The sequence below is a fragment of the Rutilus rutilus genome, assembly GCF_951802725.1.
Source record: "Rutilus rutilus genome assembly, chromosome: 1".
NCBI lineage: Eukaryota > Metazoa > Chordata > Actinopteri > Cypriniformes > Leuciscidae > Rutilus > Rutilus rutilus.
This window is the reverse complement of record NC_140209.1, coordinates 34540373-34554409: the sequence shown is the minus strand read 5'-3', so window position 1 is coordinate 34554409 and position 14037 is coordinate 34540373. Positions and strand designations below refer to the sequence as shown.

Genomic DNA, 14037 nt, shown 5'->3' with positions numbered 1-14037 from the left:
TTACCCCGGTCTTAAAGTAAAAAGATGACTGTGAAAAAAAAGTAGTATTCAATTAAATACATTTATGGTGAGATTACTACATTTCATTTAATTAAACGCATTTATGGTGAAATTACTACATTTTCAGGTCAATCAGTGTTCATTTTGACCACGAAACATGCACTGTCACTTTAATTCAGCGTTTGCAGCACAGCAAAAATAGACTCGGTGTGGAAACGATCGCGGGACTGCTGTATACCATAGACAGTAAAAGAAATGGACACAGCGACCCCATTGGATTCAACGGAGAAAAGTGAAGTCATTTAGAAGCACTCACTTCCTGATGGCTGACCGTACTGCGCAGACTCAAACTGAGCTTGACGACGTAGTGACGTGAGCAACCCGTCCGTCTTCTAGTAGCTGTGCCAAGAGAAATCTGAATCATTCCCTTCCGAAACTTGCAGAGACGAAGAGTGTGAGTAGGAGGTGCCCATGAGCTAGGATCAAGAGAAACTTTTGCTAAGTATTCTGATTAATTATTTTGTCATTTTGCCTCCACGTCCCCCCGATTGGCGATTGCCCGCAAGCTTCTCCTCCTGTCCATACGGTAATTTTTCGACTGTGCGACAGAGAGTCTCGTGGTTATGACGCAATCGTTAGCCTATTTTTACAAAAACTGCTTCTACGGGGCCATAACGTAAGATTAAGGTAATGGAGCCTTTTATACATTTTCGTGTTTCTTTAGAAATAAATAATGGACAAATGGAGTCTTTAAACGCCTCAGATGTAAAGTTATTTGCTGTCAAAGTGATGCCAAAATGAATGGGAGTCAATGGAATGCTAACAGCAGGTGATGGTCTGCTAATCAATGGCGGCGCCCAGGGAAGCTTCAGGTTTATCTCAAACCTTACCCCCCTGCTGTATACGCACCGCAACTGGAACGGATCGATGGACTGCATCCGCGTGCAGTGTGAAAGCTCTAACCTGTTAACATGGGTATACGGGAAAAAATACGCACTGCAAACGGATTATGTAGGCTTGTTCGACTTCATGCAGCTCTGCGCAGACCGATCGGAGGCTGACTTGAAGCAGTGCATGCCGGTTAGAAATTTTGTCCGACTTGATACAGCACCGACGCCACGTGACTGTGACGTATGCCATCAAAGTACCGCAAGAGCGATTCGAGTAGCCGGAGAACTCAGCCAGCGCAGCTTCTCCAGAGCGGCTGCAGGAGCTCTGATGACGACACAGCTGTTCCACGATTGGCCGTACATTAACCGCATGACAACGATCACCTGTGTTTCGTGTTTATTCGAACACCTATAGTTCCTCTAAAGCTCACAAATCAGGTTTTTATAATGGTAAACACTCTTTTCATGTAGTTGTGATGTTATACAGTATTGTGTCATGTTTATCAAATTAAAACTGATTAAAAAACGTAGACTCCACTTCATTGATAGTAGCTTATGTTGAACTTTATTCTTGTTCAAACAGACGCTGTATGAAGCAGTACATAAAGTATTGAATGAAAATGTCTCTGAAACATCTGTGTATTATTTGGCAAATATTGCATTATTTCACTTCAGCTGTGGTAAAGTATGCAAACACCACGTTAGCGGTCACTACGGGAACCAGAATGTGTCTGACTTGGTTTGCAGGCCAACCCGCCTGCACGCGGCTACTCTCACCGATTGGTTACATCCAGCCGCAGCCGATGTCGAACACACCTGATGTGAAATGGCCGTCAGATGGGCGAATCTGGAATATTCCCCTTATGTCATCATAAGGGGAAAGGTTACCTCCCCTTTCTCTGCTTAGCCGCAAAGAGAATTTGGTCCGCCCATGAGAAAATGAGCTCCGCGATATTAGGCTTATTTGAGATGCGCCTTGCCTAGCCTGTAATGTATGCGAGAGTAGGCGGCTGCAGTGAGAGGAGTGAAAAAAGCACAGGCAAGCCGGACAGTTCTCTGTTCTCGCAGTGGATCTTACACCTGTGAGATCAAAGATGGATATTGCGAGATTCACGCTTGTGCACAGTGTTGCTAAAAACTGGATGTAATTTAAGTTCTGTTGCTTTTTATATGAAAATAAATATGAACAAGACACCCAAAGTACTTATTTAATTCCCATTCCAGACCCATAATATGAGTTTCCCTAGCCTGCCTATGGTCCCCCAGTGGCTAGAAGTTTTGATGGGTGTAAACCAAGCCCTGGGTATTTTTGAGAAAATGAAAGCTCAGACGGGCGAATCTAGAAATCTTCCCCTTATGTCGTCATAAGGGGAAAAGGTTACCTCCCATTTTTCTTCTTTGCCCACAAAAAGAATTTGGCCCGCCCATGAGAAAATGAGCTGCGCGAGCGCGATATTGGTTTTTCCTAGAGAGACAAACGAGCGAAGCATGGCAGTTGCTCAGTGTTTGGATGTACAAATGAACACAAAAGTATTTTTTTAGTTCCTTCATCCGAGCCTCTGAAGAACCAGTGAGTTATGTGAATTTCTGATGTGTAATTGTTCAAGTTCAGACAGATAATCTTTCTCTCAAAGTCGTTCAATAGGCTACTGTTTATGCATCAGTAAATCAGTGACTAAAATATCAACTTCATATCGTTTCTCTTAGTAGGATGAACATATTCCAATTGCCGAAGCTGTCAATCACACAGCGCGAGTTTATCTGGACACTTGCCAAAACTCTTGGGAATGGATCTAAATACTTAAAAAACTTCTCACGATTCGTTAATCCCGATAGCTGTAATAGTAAAAACGTATAATAGCTGTAATAGTAAAAGTGGTCGAGAGAGTTCCACATGTAATGCTAGCTATTTCATATGCAAGCATGTCAGCCAATCACAGCAGTGGGCGTTTACACTGAAGTCTCACAGCAGACACGCCCCTTCAAACAGAGCGTTCAAATCAGTGACTAAAATCAGGCTAGGAAAAATGCCTTTTATTTCTAAATAAACTAAAAAACATACTAACATTATAAGGGCACCCCAGGAAACATTATAAAATAATAAAATAATCCACGCCACGGGACCTTTAAGACTTTAGTAAATCTTCGGAACACAAATTAAGATATTGTAGGAAAGAGAAGATCCAAGGCACTCTTCTTCAAAATTATTCAAAAAGCCTTTATTTAACTGGGTATATCATGGTAGAAAATTTAAAAGACATGGGGGGAAAAAGCAACCCACGCGTAATGGCACAAACAGCCTTCTACACCCTATAAAGAGGGCTGTTTGTGCCACTACGCGTGGGTTGCTTTTTCCCCCATGTCTTTTACATTTTCTACCATGATATAGCCAGTTAAATAAAGGCTTTTTAAATAATTTTGAAGAAGAGTGCCTTGGATCTTCTCTTTCCTACATTTATTTGAATTCCCGACCCCAAAGAGCACCTTCAAACACTTTTTATTGAACTCCCTGAGCACCCTGGACATTTCTTTGTCTTTTTACAAATTAAGATATTTTTGATGAAATCTGAGAGCTGGCTCACTCCCTCATAGGCTGCAAGGTAATTGCATCTGCCATCCCAGAAAAGTTAGTAAAGACATTGTTTAAATAGTCCAAGTCATTATAGTGGCTCAACCTTAAAGTGTGTATGTCAGGTTAAATTTTTTTTTTAGATAAACACAAAATAGTTAGGGGAAATACACGTTTGACAAGTTGATGTATTGTTTTTTATGTTTTTCGATACCTAAAGGCAGAATATAAGATGAAAAAGTTCGTTATTTTCAGTACTCGCTTAAAACTGCTCCTCCCCCCAAACGAATCGCTTGACGTCATAAGAGGGAGACGTCTCCCCAGTTCAGAGTTGAGGAGAAGTTTGTGAGCTGTGTTGATAATTGTACGAGTGATAGAGCGAGAGAATTAGTGATTAGGACATTTATTTATTTAGTTAGTTAGTTATTTAAGTTAGTTAGTTAGGTATACGCAGGCGTATTTTCACGATGGTGAATTACTGCGTTTGTGCTGGGTGCAAAAACACCGTTAAAACCGGTCACAGAGTCCACCTTTTCCCAAAAAGCAGGTCTGTGTTCCGTGCCTGGGTCAAGTTTGTTCGGACCAAACGCGCTGATTTCAGTGCTGCTTCCGTATTCAAGACTTCGGTCATATGTAATGAAAATGACGGAGAATGTTTTTATGTTTCCACTGTTCGATCGCGTCCGCGCCTATCTCTTTCTCTCTCTCACTCTCACACTCACACTCACACACACACACACACACACACACACACACACACCAACCAACCAACCAACCAACATATTCCAGAATTGCAATCTTGACATCGCAGCCTGTTCATTATAGCCACGGAGCTTCAGAGCTGAGGCGGAGCTACAGATTTGGCGTCCCTAAATAACCCGCGTGACTAACAGTAGTTCCGCATTAATTCATTTGCACGCGAGTTTTATTTATTTTTATACCGTGTATTCTCAGTGTATATTCATGCACCGTACCGTTTCGGTTCAATGCTTTTACATGTACCGTTCCACCTCTAAGTTATGCCTATACTTACCAAGACACCTGACCAACTCTCCACTGGTTCTCTTCACACCAGATGTTTATGGTTCTTCGATAGGAAGTAGTTAAATTTCTGTTTGGCTCCTCATCCGTCTCACGCCTGGGAGGCTCAAAATTGTATGGCTGTGGGCCATCGTAGGTTTGAGGGGGATTTTGGATCTCCTCAGACTCAAAACTCTCCATACTTGAATAGAACTTTTTTGGCACGTCTCCCTCTTATGACGTAACAGCTCAGCGGCATTTTAAAAATATGATCTTGACAGAAATGGCTATAAAGCTTACTGTAGGGCAATTACAGAAATAATTTTAATGATAATTACATTTTCACTCAGACATCTAAACATTATTTAATATATCTAAAAAAAAAATTTAACCTGACATACACACTTTAAGTTTATCAAGCGACTATAATACTTTTTGTGTGCATAAACCAAAACAAAATAACAACTTGCAAACTAACAAACTATTCATTATCTTCCGTGTGGGCCTCTGACGTGAGCTCTGACTCGTTGGTTTCTCACGATTTGGACATCCAGGAAATGCACAGTTTAGAACCATTTTAAACACTACATCGAGACCCATCTACGTCATCTTCTCAGTTCTCGCGCATGCGTCGTGACGCTCTCATGAACTCACATCAGAGGCCCACACAGAAGAAAATTAATAGTTGAATAAAGTCATTATTTTTGGGGGGGTTTTGCGCACAAAAAGTATTATAGTCGCTTGATAAACTGGTTGAGCCACTGTAGTGACTTGGACTATTTTAACAATGTCTTTACTTACTTTTCTGGGCCGGCAGATATCGATTACCTAGCAGCCTATGAAGGAGTGACACAGCTCTTAGATTTCATCAAAAATATCTTAATTTGCATTCCGAAGATGAACGAAAGTCTTACGGGGCTCCCAGCGAGCAAATAGCCGTCATTTCATCGTCTAGGTTAACTATAGACCCGATATAGTCCGGCTATAAGTAACCCACTTCTAGCCAAAATAACCTTGAATTTGGTTACATATCGTTTTTCCAAAATCACGGAAGTGACCTCGACGTCCGGGTTAGCAGTAGCATGAGCAAGTGTTATTTAAATAAACTCCTGATGTACTTACAAACTTTCCAATGCCTCGTTTTATGAGTACAGAACCTATTTGTACTACTGTAGAAGTTTGGTATCATTCTGGGCATTATTAGTGAGGTAATTTATGAGATAAAACCTTGGATCCATTAGCGCCTGCACTAAGCCATTCAGCTGATATCTCTAAATAAGCTCTAACTTTAATAACGTTCGACCAAGGGAAAAAAAGCTTCTGGGGGGGGGTCGAGGTCATGGTGCAAAGGACCCTAGGTTGAAATAACTCAGAACCATCCCTTTAACTTTTGAAGTTCAGAGAACTTAAATAATGTTTTCATAACTTAATGGGAATGTAAGCAAAACGTTCTTAGAACCTATTTTTGTTAACTGGGATAGTAAACCACCCAGGCACTTTTGGCATGCTACAGACTATGATTTAGGACACACTAATTGTACTTTTGCATACCATAGGGAGTGGTTGTGTTAACAACATTCCCAGAGGAAGAGATGTTAATTATATATTTCTGTAAAGGATAGACTCTAAGGCAATTATGACTTTATATATCACAACTGTGACAAATAAAGTCATAGTTGCCTTTTTATTTATTTAGTTTTACTCTGAGACTTTATTTCTTGTAATTGTAACTTTCATTTACTAAATTATTATTTTTTTTTTTTTTTTTTTAACTCCATTCCATAAGGGATTCCATAATTATTTGGATTTAGAAGTGAAGTATAGGGGAGGAAATATAGTTTTAAAGTGCAAAGCTGACCAGGAGAGGGACGATTTGAAGAGAAAAATGAAACATTCCAAATATAGTTTAGTGGAATAATTCATGGGATTTTGTTCTGTATTGTTGCCACAGAAGTTCTTGTAATATCAATGTCACATTAAAAATGCCAAGCATTACAATACTTTACTGACAGATAAAAATAGAGCATGACAGAAAATGTACAATTAGAGTGATTGATAATGATTATTAGTTGCGCAAACTCTGATCTACATGATTGATAGTATGCCAGTTGAGATGCATCCATGCATACTGTCCTGCAGACAAATGTAAACCAATGTCCTGTGAACGATCATACAACTGACTAACATTTAGTCTATTTTGTGGCATTGTGCCACAAATACAGTTCAGTGTAAGGAGAAACTGCTCACATCAACACATTATGAGAAAATTAGATTCAGTGTCTTCAGATATTTTATAGACGCTTCCACCATCTCCTGTTTATTATTCAGTTGCGGTTGATTCAGTTCAATGTAGTAATAGAAACTCCCATGAACAGCTACTTTCCAGTGCTGTGGGCATCAACTTGAACCGCTGTAAAAGCCACCCACTGTTTGACATAATTCGAATGGGAGCCTCCCACGCCATCTAGTGAATCAGTCTCTATCTGCTCGTTCCCATCAAAAGCCGACGGGCTTGAACAGTCTGACTCCAGAAATCCACTGTCTATGGTATCTAAATCCAATCCCATTTGTGGGTAACCATCATCGGACTCCTCATTGGAACCGTAAGAGTCCAGCGAGACCTGTTCAATGTTCTCCAGGTCGTGCTCCTGTAGATGCCAGTCATCACAGTCTAAACCCTGTAAACTCCCACTGCCTTCAGGTACAAGAGGCTGTCTGTCTGCGACCTCAGCCACTCTCTCATTGGTGTCTTTGTCATCGAGGAAGTCCTCTAGGCTCCGTCTGCGACTGTCACCGGACCAGTCGGCCACGACGCCCTCCTGACCAGACACTGTAACGGTGTCCATCGATATGTGTCCGCCGGAGTGTGCGACGCTGTTACTGTTGCCACCAAGGAAGTAGAGTTTTGATGAGTTTTGACCCGCCAGACCAAAGTCCTGCTCACCGTTCCTGCTGTTACTAGGTTCCTCTGAGCCGTCATTCTGCTTGCTCTCACAAAGCACTTGGAAAGTGGTGCTCTTCTCATGGAAATCGAAGTTATTGAACGTCAGGACTGGTCCGACCCACCTCTGAAATAAAACACAAGTAGATCATTTTATTTATTTGGTCATGATGAAAATAAATGAAATTAAATTAAATTAAAGACTGGAGGGATCAACAGCAAGTATGTGAGAAGTATGAAAGTTTTATGGCCAACTGGCGGGACAGTCACTTCCTCAGTCCTACCATATTACTAAATGATACACTTCTATATTTAAAAAAAAAAAATGAATTCTATATATATATATACACACACACAAAAAAAAACACATTTTAAATGGACCTGCATCACAAGACTTTGATTAGCACAATGTCAACACTTTTTAACCTTTTTTTTTTTTTTTATAAAAAAAATATGCCAAATGATTATATTAAAGAATGTCATTATTTTAATTAGTTGTTTGTCTTCATTATGATATTAGGACATGTATCACTAACATTTTTAACATTATGCCCCCTCAAACATTTTTTACCAAATTTTAATTATGAAATTAAAAACATGTTCATCTTAATGAGGTGCATTCAAGTCATTGTACTGATTATGTGAAATGTATAAACTACCATTCGAAGGTTTGTGTAAAATAAGTCTCTCAACAAATACATTTATGTGATCAATAATGCAGTAAAAATGTATGTGAAATAATATTACGGTTTAAAATAACTTAAAAATTATTTATTCCTGTGATGAAGCTGAATTTTCAGCATCACTTCAGTCTTATCACATGATCCTTCTAACCCACTAAATGAACCCGATAAACCCGACCACTGCTTAATGTCAAAACACTCAAAACAACGCCTACGTGCAGATTATCTTATCGCAATCATCATTTCCTGAACTTTAAAATGTGTTAATAAAAAAAAGGGTAACAAAAATCATTCATAAAAAGCTTTTTCGTCTTTATGAATGGTTAGTAACGTTACATGCTTTTAGACGCATTAAATAAAACTGACTCAAGCATTCAGGTGCTTTGTGCACACCGAAATAAAAACTGATATTATGAACGCAAAACAGCACAACTACAAAACAAAAGACATAACATGCAGGTATAAAATGATTATTTATCAATTATAATCAAATTGTAATCTATTTTTAAGGTGGTTGGAAAATTACACAGGGTGTCACGGAGCGATTTACACCAAAAACGGAGCAGATCAAAACACTTACCCCACGACACACCTCTACTATTTTCACACAGCACTTTGGAAAATATATCCTTCTAAACGTTTTAAAGTTGCTAATGCAGCCTGTTACTGACCTCTACTGGAATATGTTCGAAAATAAAGATCACCACATAGCTGCCACGATTTCCTCATTTGCTGCTATGGTTAAATAAAGCCGGAGCCTCGAGTCTTGCAAGTTTCAAAACGCTAATGTTTCAGAGAAATCCTCATTAATATCTTAGAATTACTGAGGTGCTCCGAGGGACAACAACAAGAAGAAATAGCTCCTTTTTATTTTGTTGTTCTGTGCTTTCGATAGAGGGTAGTATTTTTCAGCTCACATTAGCCTACCCAGTGGAATATTCACTAAATTCCCCTTTAGTTAAAAACAACTATTTATAACTACCCACCTTATCAGAGTTTGGGTTTGAACTCAGAGTACTTTCCATTAGAGGGGAAAACTGCTACTTTCAGTTTTCATATTTAACGCAGTCGCTACCAAATGTTAAGTGAGCCCTCCTGTTCCTTTGAAGCCCCTACAGACTGACTCATTTGAAAAATGTCACATTCCCCTCTTGCGAGTTAGGTTAAGTAAGTCGCATGTGTGAAAGTCCCCTAATGTTACACGCACAGAGACTTCTGCTTATGCACAAGAGATTTAGAAACATAACATACCTTAAAGTCTCCTTGATGTGTATGGTAGAGCGGTTTGAAATACTCATAGGGGCTTGGGATGTGCTGCCATCTGGCCAAGGTTGGCTTTTTGATGCCCCCTCTATACATGCAAAAAGACAAAGTGTTATATGACTGGAGTGTAGTTTGGTGGATGCATTTAAAACATGCTGTCATTTCTGGACATATGATGATTACGTGCTGAAAAACAAATGAAAACAGTAGCTGTCACGGAAACTGACGAACTTTATGCACTTGCAGAGCTTGTAGCTTTGACTTCCTCCAGTTTTTTGACCTACATGAAAATAGACTATCTGCACAAGCATATCTGCTGCTGTTGTGGTTTTTGTGAACGTAGGAGGTGAGAAAGGACTATTCATATACGGTAAGTGCTGTCATATCGATTACTGGAATACTCATTTAGAAGACGCTATCGAAATTTAAGATCACACTTGTCTGTAGTCTTTTATTAAGCCCGTCACTATGTGGGATATCAGGCAAACTTCTCAGTACATAATCTTTCAGATTTTTAAGAAGGAGTGAACTGAATCTTGATGGTTTGAAAGGTTAATATAAGTCTCAAAGGCATATGACTAACAGATAATAAAGACACTCCTGTGACTCATAAATGAAGAAACAGTCATAATGAGAGAGGTTTGAGTTTGCCTCACTTCTCCATATCCCACAAAGTGACTTCTGTATGAGCTTGTACAATTCCCTAAAGTCTTAATGTACCTCATGGCCTCCACGAGGAGCTAGACTTTGAACTTTATCTTTGGGAAGTAAACAGTTAGAACTGAGATTGCAACAAAAAAAATAAAAATAAATAATTGTTGACAAATGCAGATCTGAACTGGAACATAAGTGCCAGTTTCACAAACAAAGCTTAAGCCTATTATATCTTAAGCCTAAACATATCTTAAAATACATCAGTGCCATTGTTTTGTCTCAAGATGCACACCATCCCCCTAAAAGAACGTTTATAAAAAGCCACTTAAATGTCCTAATTGAACTAAGACCTACTGCTGGCTAATTCTAAGCCCAGTCTGTGAAACCAGGCCAAGATGAAATACTGGTGATACTCACAGTTTACCACTGTACACCAGCAGCACCACCGCCACAAGAGGAAGTGCCAGCAGCAGGAAATAGTACTGATCTGTCTCTGGAAAGTCAGATGTCCATTCAACACTGTTGCTCCATTCACTCCACATGGATGTAAAGCACCTCGGATGTACAGCAACCTGAATGTCTGCCACATATTGCCTCCCTGGTAGGAGTTTTTCACTGAAGATAACCATGGATTGTTGGTTCTGCTGCGTAATGTAAATTTGCCCCTTCTGTGGAATAATCAACATATTCAAAAAAAAAAAGTATAAAAATGTGTGTAATTTTCCCTCCATATGGATAGACAAAATGATCTTTTACCTCATTCGGGTCACTTTTAGTTCGTAATCGTACTCTGTAGTATAATTTTTTACACAGATCTTCCCCTTCATAAGCCACATTCCAAGTGAGGTTGAAACCCCCATCAATTTTTGCAACACTTAGGTTGAAAGGTTGCATTGGCTTAACTATAAAAAAAGAAAAGAAAACAAATGTTAGTGAATAATGTACATAAGTAAACAAGGCCGATGAATTACAGTGGAGTCCAATAAGTCTGAGATCACATTAAACATCTGGGATTAAAATCCAATTCCAACAAAAAGGTTTAAGGGATTTTGAGGAAGGTTATCATGTAAGATTAAGTAGCGATATTCAAGATTCTGCACAATTTCTATGTCACTAATCAGTGATGTCTGTTTAACGATGATCATGTGACTCTTTGTACAGCCAGTCAGATGTTCTCCTTCCACTGAAGCTCAAGATTCTCTTTGGATCATCTTGAATCATGCCGGAGAACATGATCATCAGGTTTGACACAAACTTGAAAGCAAAAGAGGACAAACCAAAAGCTACAAGACGGTGAAAATCCTCATACACTCTTAAAAATAAAAAGTCCCAAAAGGGGGTTTTTGCAGCGATGCCACAGAAGAACCATTTTGAGTTCCCCAAACAACTTGTTTGAAAAACATTTTTATAATCTAAAGAGCGGGTTTTCACTACAAAGCACTTTTTGCAGGGATCTCAGATTTGGATTTCACTGTAAATGCAGCTTATTTTTACACTGCTGCTGAAGTGGATAGAGGAACTTACTAGATTTATATAAAACAAATTTTTCAGTGTAACGCCTTGTCGGGATCTCCATATTGCCTTGTTTGTCCATTTGTGTTACTGTGATAGAGCAGTTGGTATCATATAACGCCATAATACCATCCACATCCTCTGGTTCCATTGTGCACCAGGATTGTGGCGATCTGATACTGCAGTTCCCATTTACGGCAGAATATTCATCCCTGCGAGACATGAAACGTGCTAATTAAACAATATGTTGACCAATGGTAATAGCAGGTTAAAAAAAAAAACAATGAGCAGAGGCCAGACAATGATTCAGTAGATTCACATTCTCAAAAGTCAGAACACAGTGTGCTAGATCTGTACCTGCAATCTGCCACAATATCACACGAAGCCGTTCCTGCCGAGTCAGAATTAGAGCAGTTGAGCTTGGAGATGAAGTCTGTGGTGCAGGTCACACTGCACACAGCGTCATCTGCAAAGAGTAAAGTGAGAGGAAATGTGGTCAGTCGAGCTACAGAAACGGTACAGCGTTTCTTCTCAAAGCAACACCTGCTTAGGTCAAAGGACACAAGGCAAATCATACTGTTGCAGCTATATCCTTCTGAGGATGTTTACACTTATTTTACAAGATGATACGAATTACTTTCACTGTAAAAAATCATACGTATATTTTTACATTGTTTTAAAAAAAAAAGTTCAAAAAAAGTTAAGCAATTTTCAACTTTTTTTTTTTTTAAAGTCAGTTTAATGTAATTTAAGTTGAAATTACTTAAACATCCAAGTTGATTGTACTTAATTTAAGGCAGTAATTAAAAAAAAATTTTTTTTACAGTGTTAGATGCAATAAATGCAAACTTACTGCACTCAATAAGTCCACAAACAAGCAAGAATATGGCTTGCCATAGAGCCATTGTGGAGAAACAATGACACCAACTGTGGTGAGCCCTGCTCAAATGCATTGTACAGAGCCAACATGCAAACTGCAAAGAAAGCAAACATGTTATTTTAATACATAACGGCATTTAAATCGGTAATATATAACCAAATTTGATATTGTACTTTTAATTTAATTAATTTACATTTTCAAAAAGATAAAACGTTATAACAACAACAAACTTAAGAAAAAAAAAAGGTAATTAATAATACATACACATAATAACATATTTATATAGAAAATATAGAAAAGCATCACAAACATTTAAGATGTTTATCATCATATTGTTTAGTCTATAAGCAACATTATGGTGATTAAACAAGAAAAATAGATGATTGAGGTTGGGGGGGAAAATACAGGTAAAACTGACTTTAAAAGAAGAAGTAGAGAAATTCTAAAACTTACCTCGATAATATTCCCATTGAACCGGTTTACAAAAATATAAACGTTTTCTTAAAATATAAAAATATGCAGTTTTCAATCAAATACCAGCTGCACATTGCATTACTCCACCTGACATTCACGCTATTCCAATCTTCTACTGATCTACATGCACAGTCAGAGTGCTTGTGACGAAAATATGACATAAAGGATGTGGTTGTGGTTAAAATAAGATCCCATTTGCAGATGTTCCGCCCCCAATGAGACCAATTAAGGATAGTTCCTGTTGTTGAAGATGGGCCAGATAAATGTGCAGTGTCATCAGAATCTATTTTGGGGGGTCAATATAGCAGAAAACAGATAAATGAGGGCTTGGCATACAAAAATGAAATGAATAGCCTAAATAAAAATGAAAAAGCAGTGATATGTGTGACATTTTATATTATGGTATGAGTGCTGTAAAATGGTAGTAATATAGCCTACAGTACTGCATTAAAAAAAAAAGAGCCGACTGTGTTTTGAATATTAGACTAATATTTATTCACATTTATATCCTCAATCATATGTGCGCTTGAGAGCTAAGACAACATTTAGGTGTCCAAGAACTGCCTGACCAAAATTTTTAAATCTTAAAGGGATAGTTCACTCAAAAATTAAAGGGTGAGTAAATTCTGTAATTTACTCACCCTCAAGTTGTTACAAACCTGTATGAGTTTATTTCTTAAGCTGAACACAAAATAAGCTATTTTGAAGAATGTGGGAAACCAAACAATTGAAAGCATTGACTTCCATAGTATTTTTTTCTGCATACTATGGAGGTCAATGAGGTTACCCACATTTTTCAAAATATCCTCCTTTATCTTCAACTGAAGAAAGACATTCATACAGGTTTGGAACAACTTGAGGGCGAGTAAATGATGACAGAATTAAAAAAAATTTGGGTGAACTATCCCTTTAAATCAGTGGGTTTCTCTGACTCGGTAAAAACAAGCAGCAGAGAAGTTAAAATGCAGTGTTATTGAACTAATCACAAAATATACATGGTTTAATCAGCTACATTGTTTAATTAATCAATTAACTGTTCGTGTTTTACCTTAAATTGGACGTTCAGGTGATATCCATCAGTTTGCGTTTATAGAGAATAATGTTACCTTGCAATTCGTCAGCCTGTAATTATAGGAAACAATCCATTCAAT

General features: G+C 38.3%; 1 protein-coding gene across 1 annotated transcript; it reads right to left on the bottom strand.

Moving 5' to 3' along the window:
• Nucleotides 1–6467: 6467 nt before the first annotated feature.
• On the bottom strand, nt 6468–14008 carry il21r.1 (interleukin 21 receptor, tandem duplicate 1). Its single transcript, XM_084434923.1, has 9 exons — nt 13935–14008; nt 12866–13169; nt 12386–12506; nt 11890–11998; nt 11545–11744; nt 10777–10922; nt 10438–10688; nt 9355–9454; nt 6468–7547 (listed from the first exon to the last, which is right to left on the bottom strand). The coding sequence occupies exons 3-9, from the start codon at nt 12483–12485 to the stop codon at nt 6855–6857; spliced, it is 1599 nt and encodes a 532-aa protein (XP_084291049.1). The 5' UTR covers nt 12486–12506; nt 12866–13169; nt 13935–14008; the 3' UTR covers nt 6468–6854.
• Between the last annotated feature and the right edge of the window lie 29 nt (nt 14009–14037).

What these genes read in the sequence shown, in the direction of transcription:
- il21r.1 (XM_084434923.1), bottom strand. Translation starts at nt 12,485, where the DNA reads ATGCATTTGAGCAGGGCTCACCACAGTTGGTGTCATTGTTTCTCCACA. An exon ending in CTGGTGTACAGTGGTAAACT is followed by an intron (nt 9,455 to 10,437) that starts GTGAGTATCACC and finishes TTGCATGTATAG; the next exon opens with AGGGGGCATCAAAAAGCCAA. An exon ending in CACATCAAGGAGACTTTAAG is followed by an intron (nt 7,548 to 9,354) that starts GTATGTTATGTT and finishes GTTTTATTTCAG; the next exon opens with AGGTGGGTCGGACCAGTCCT.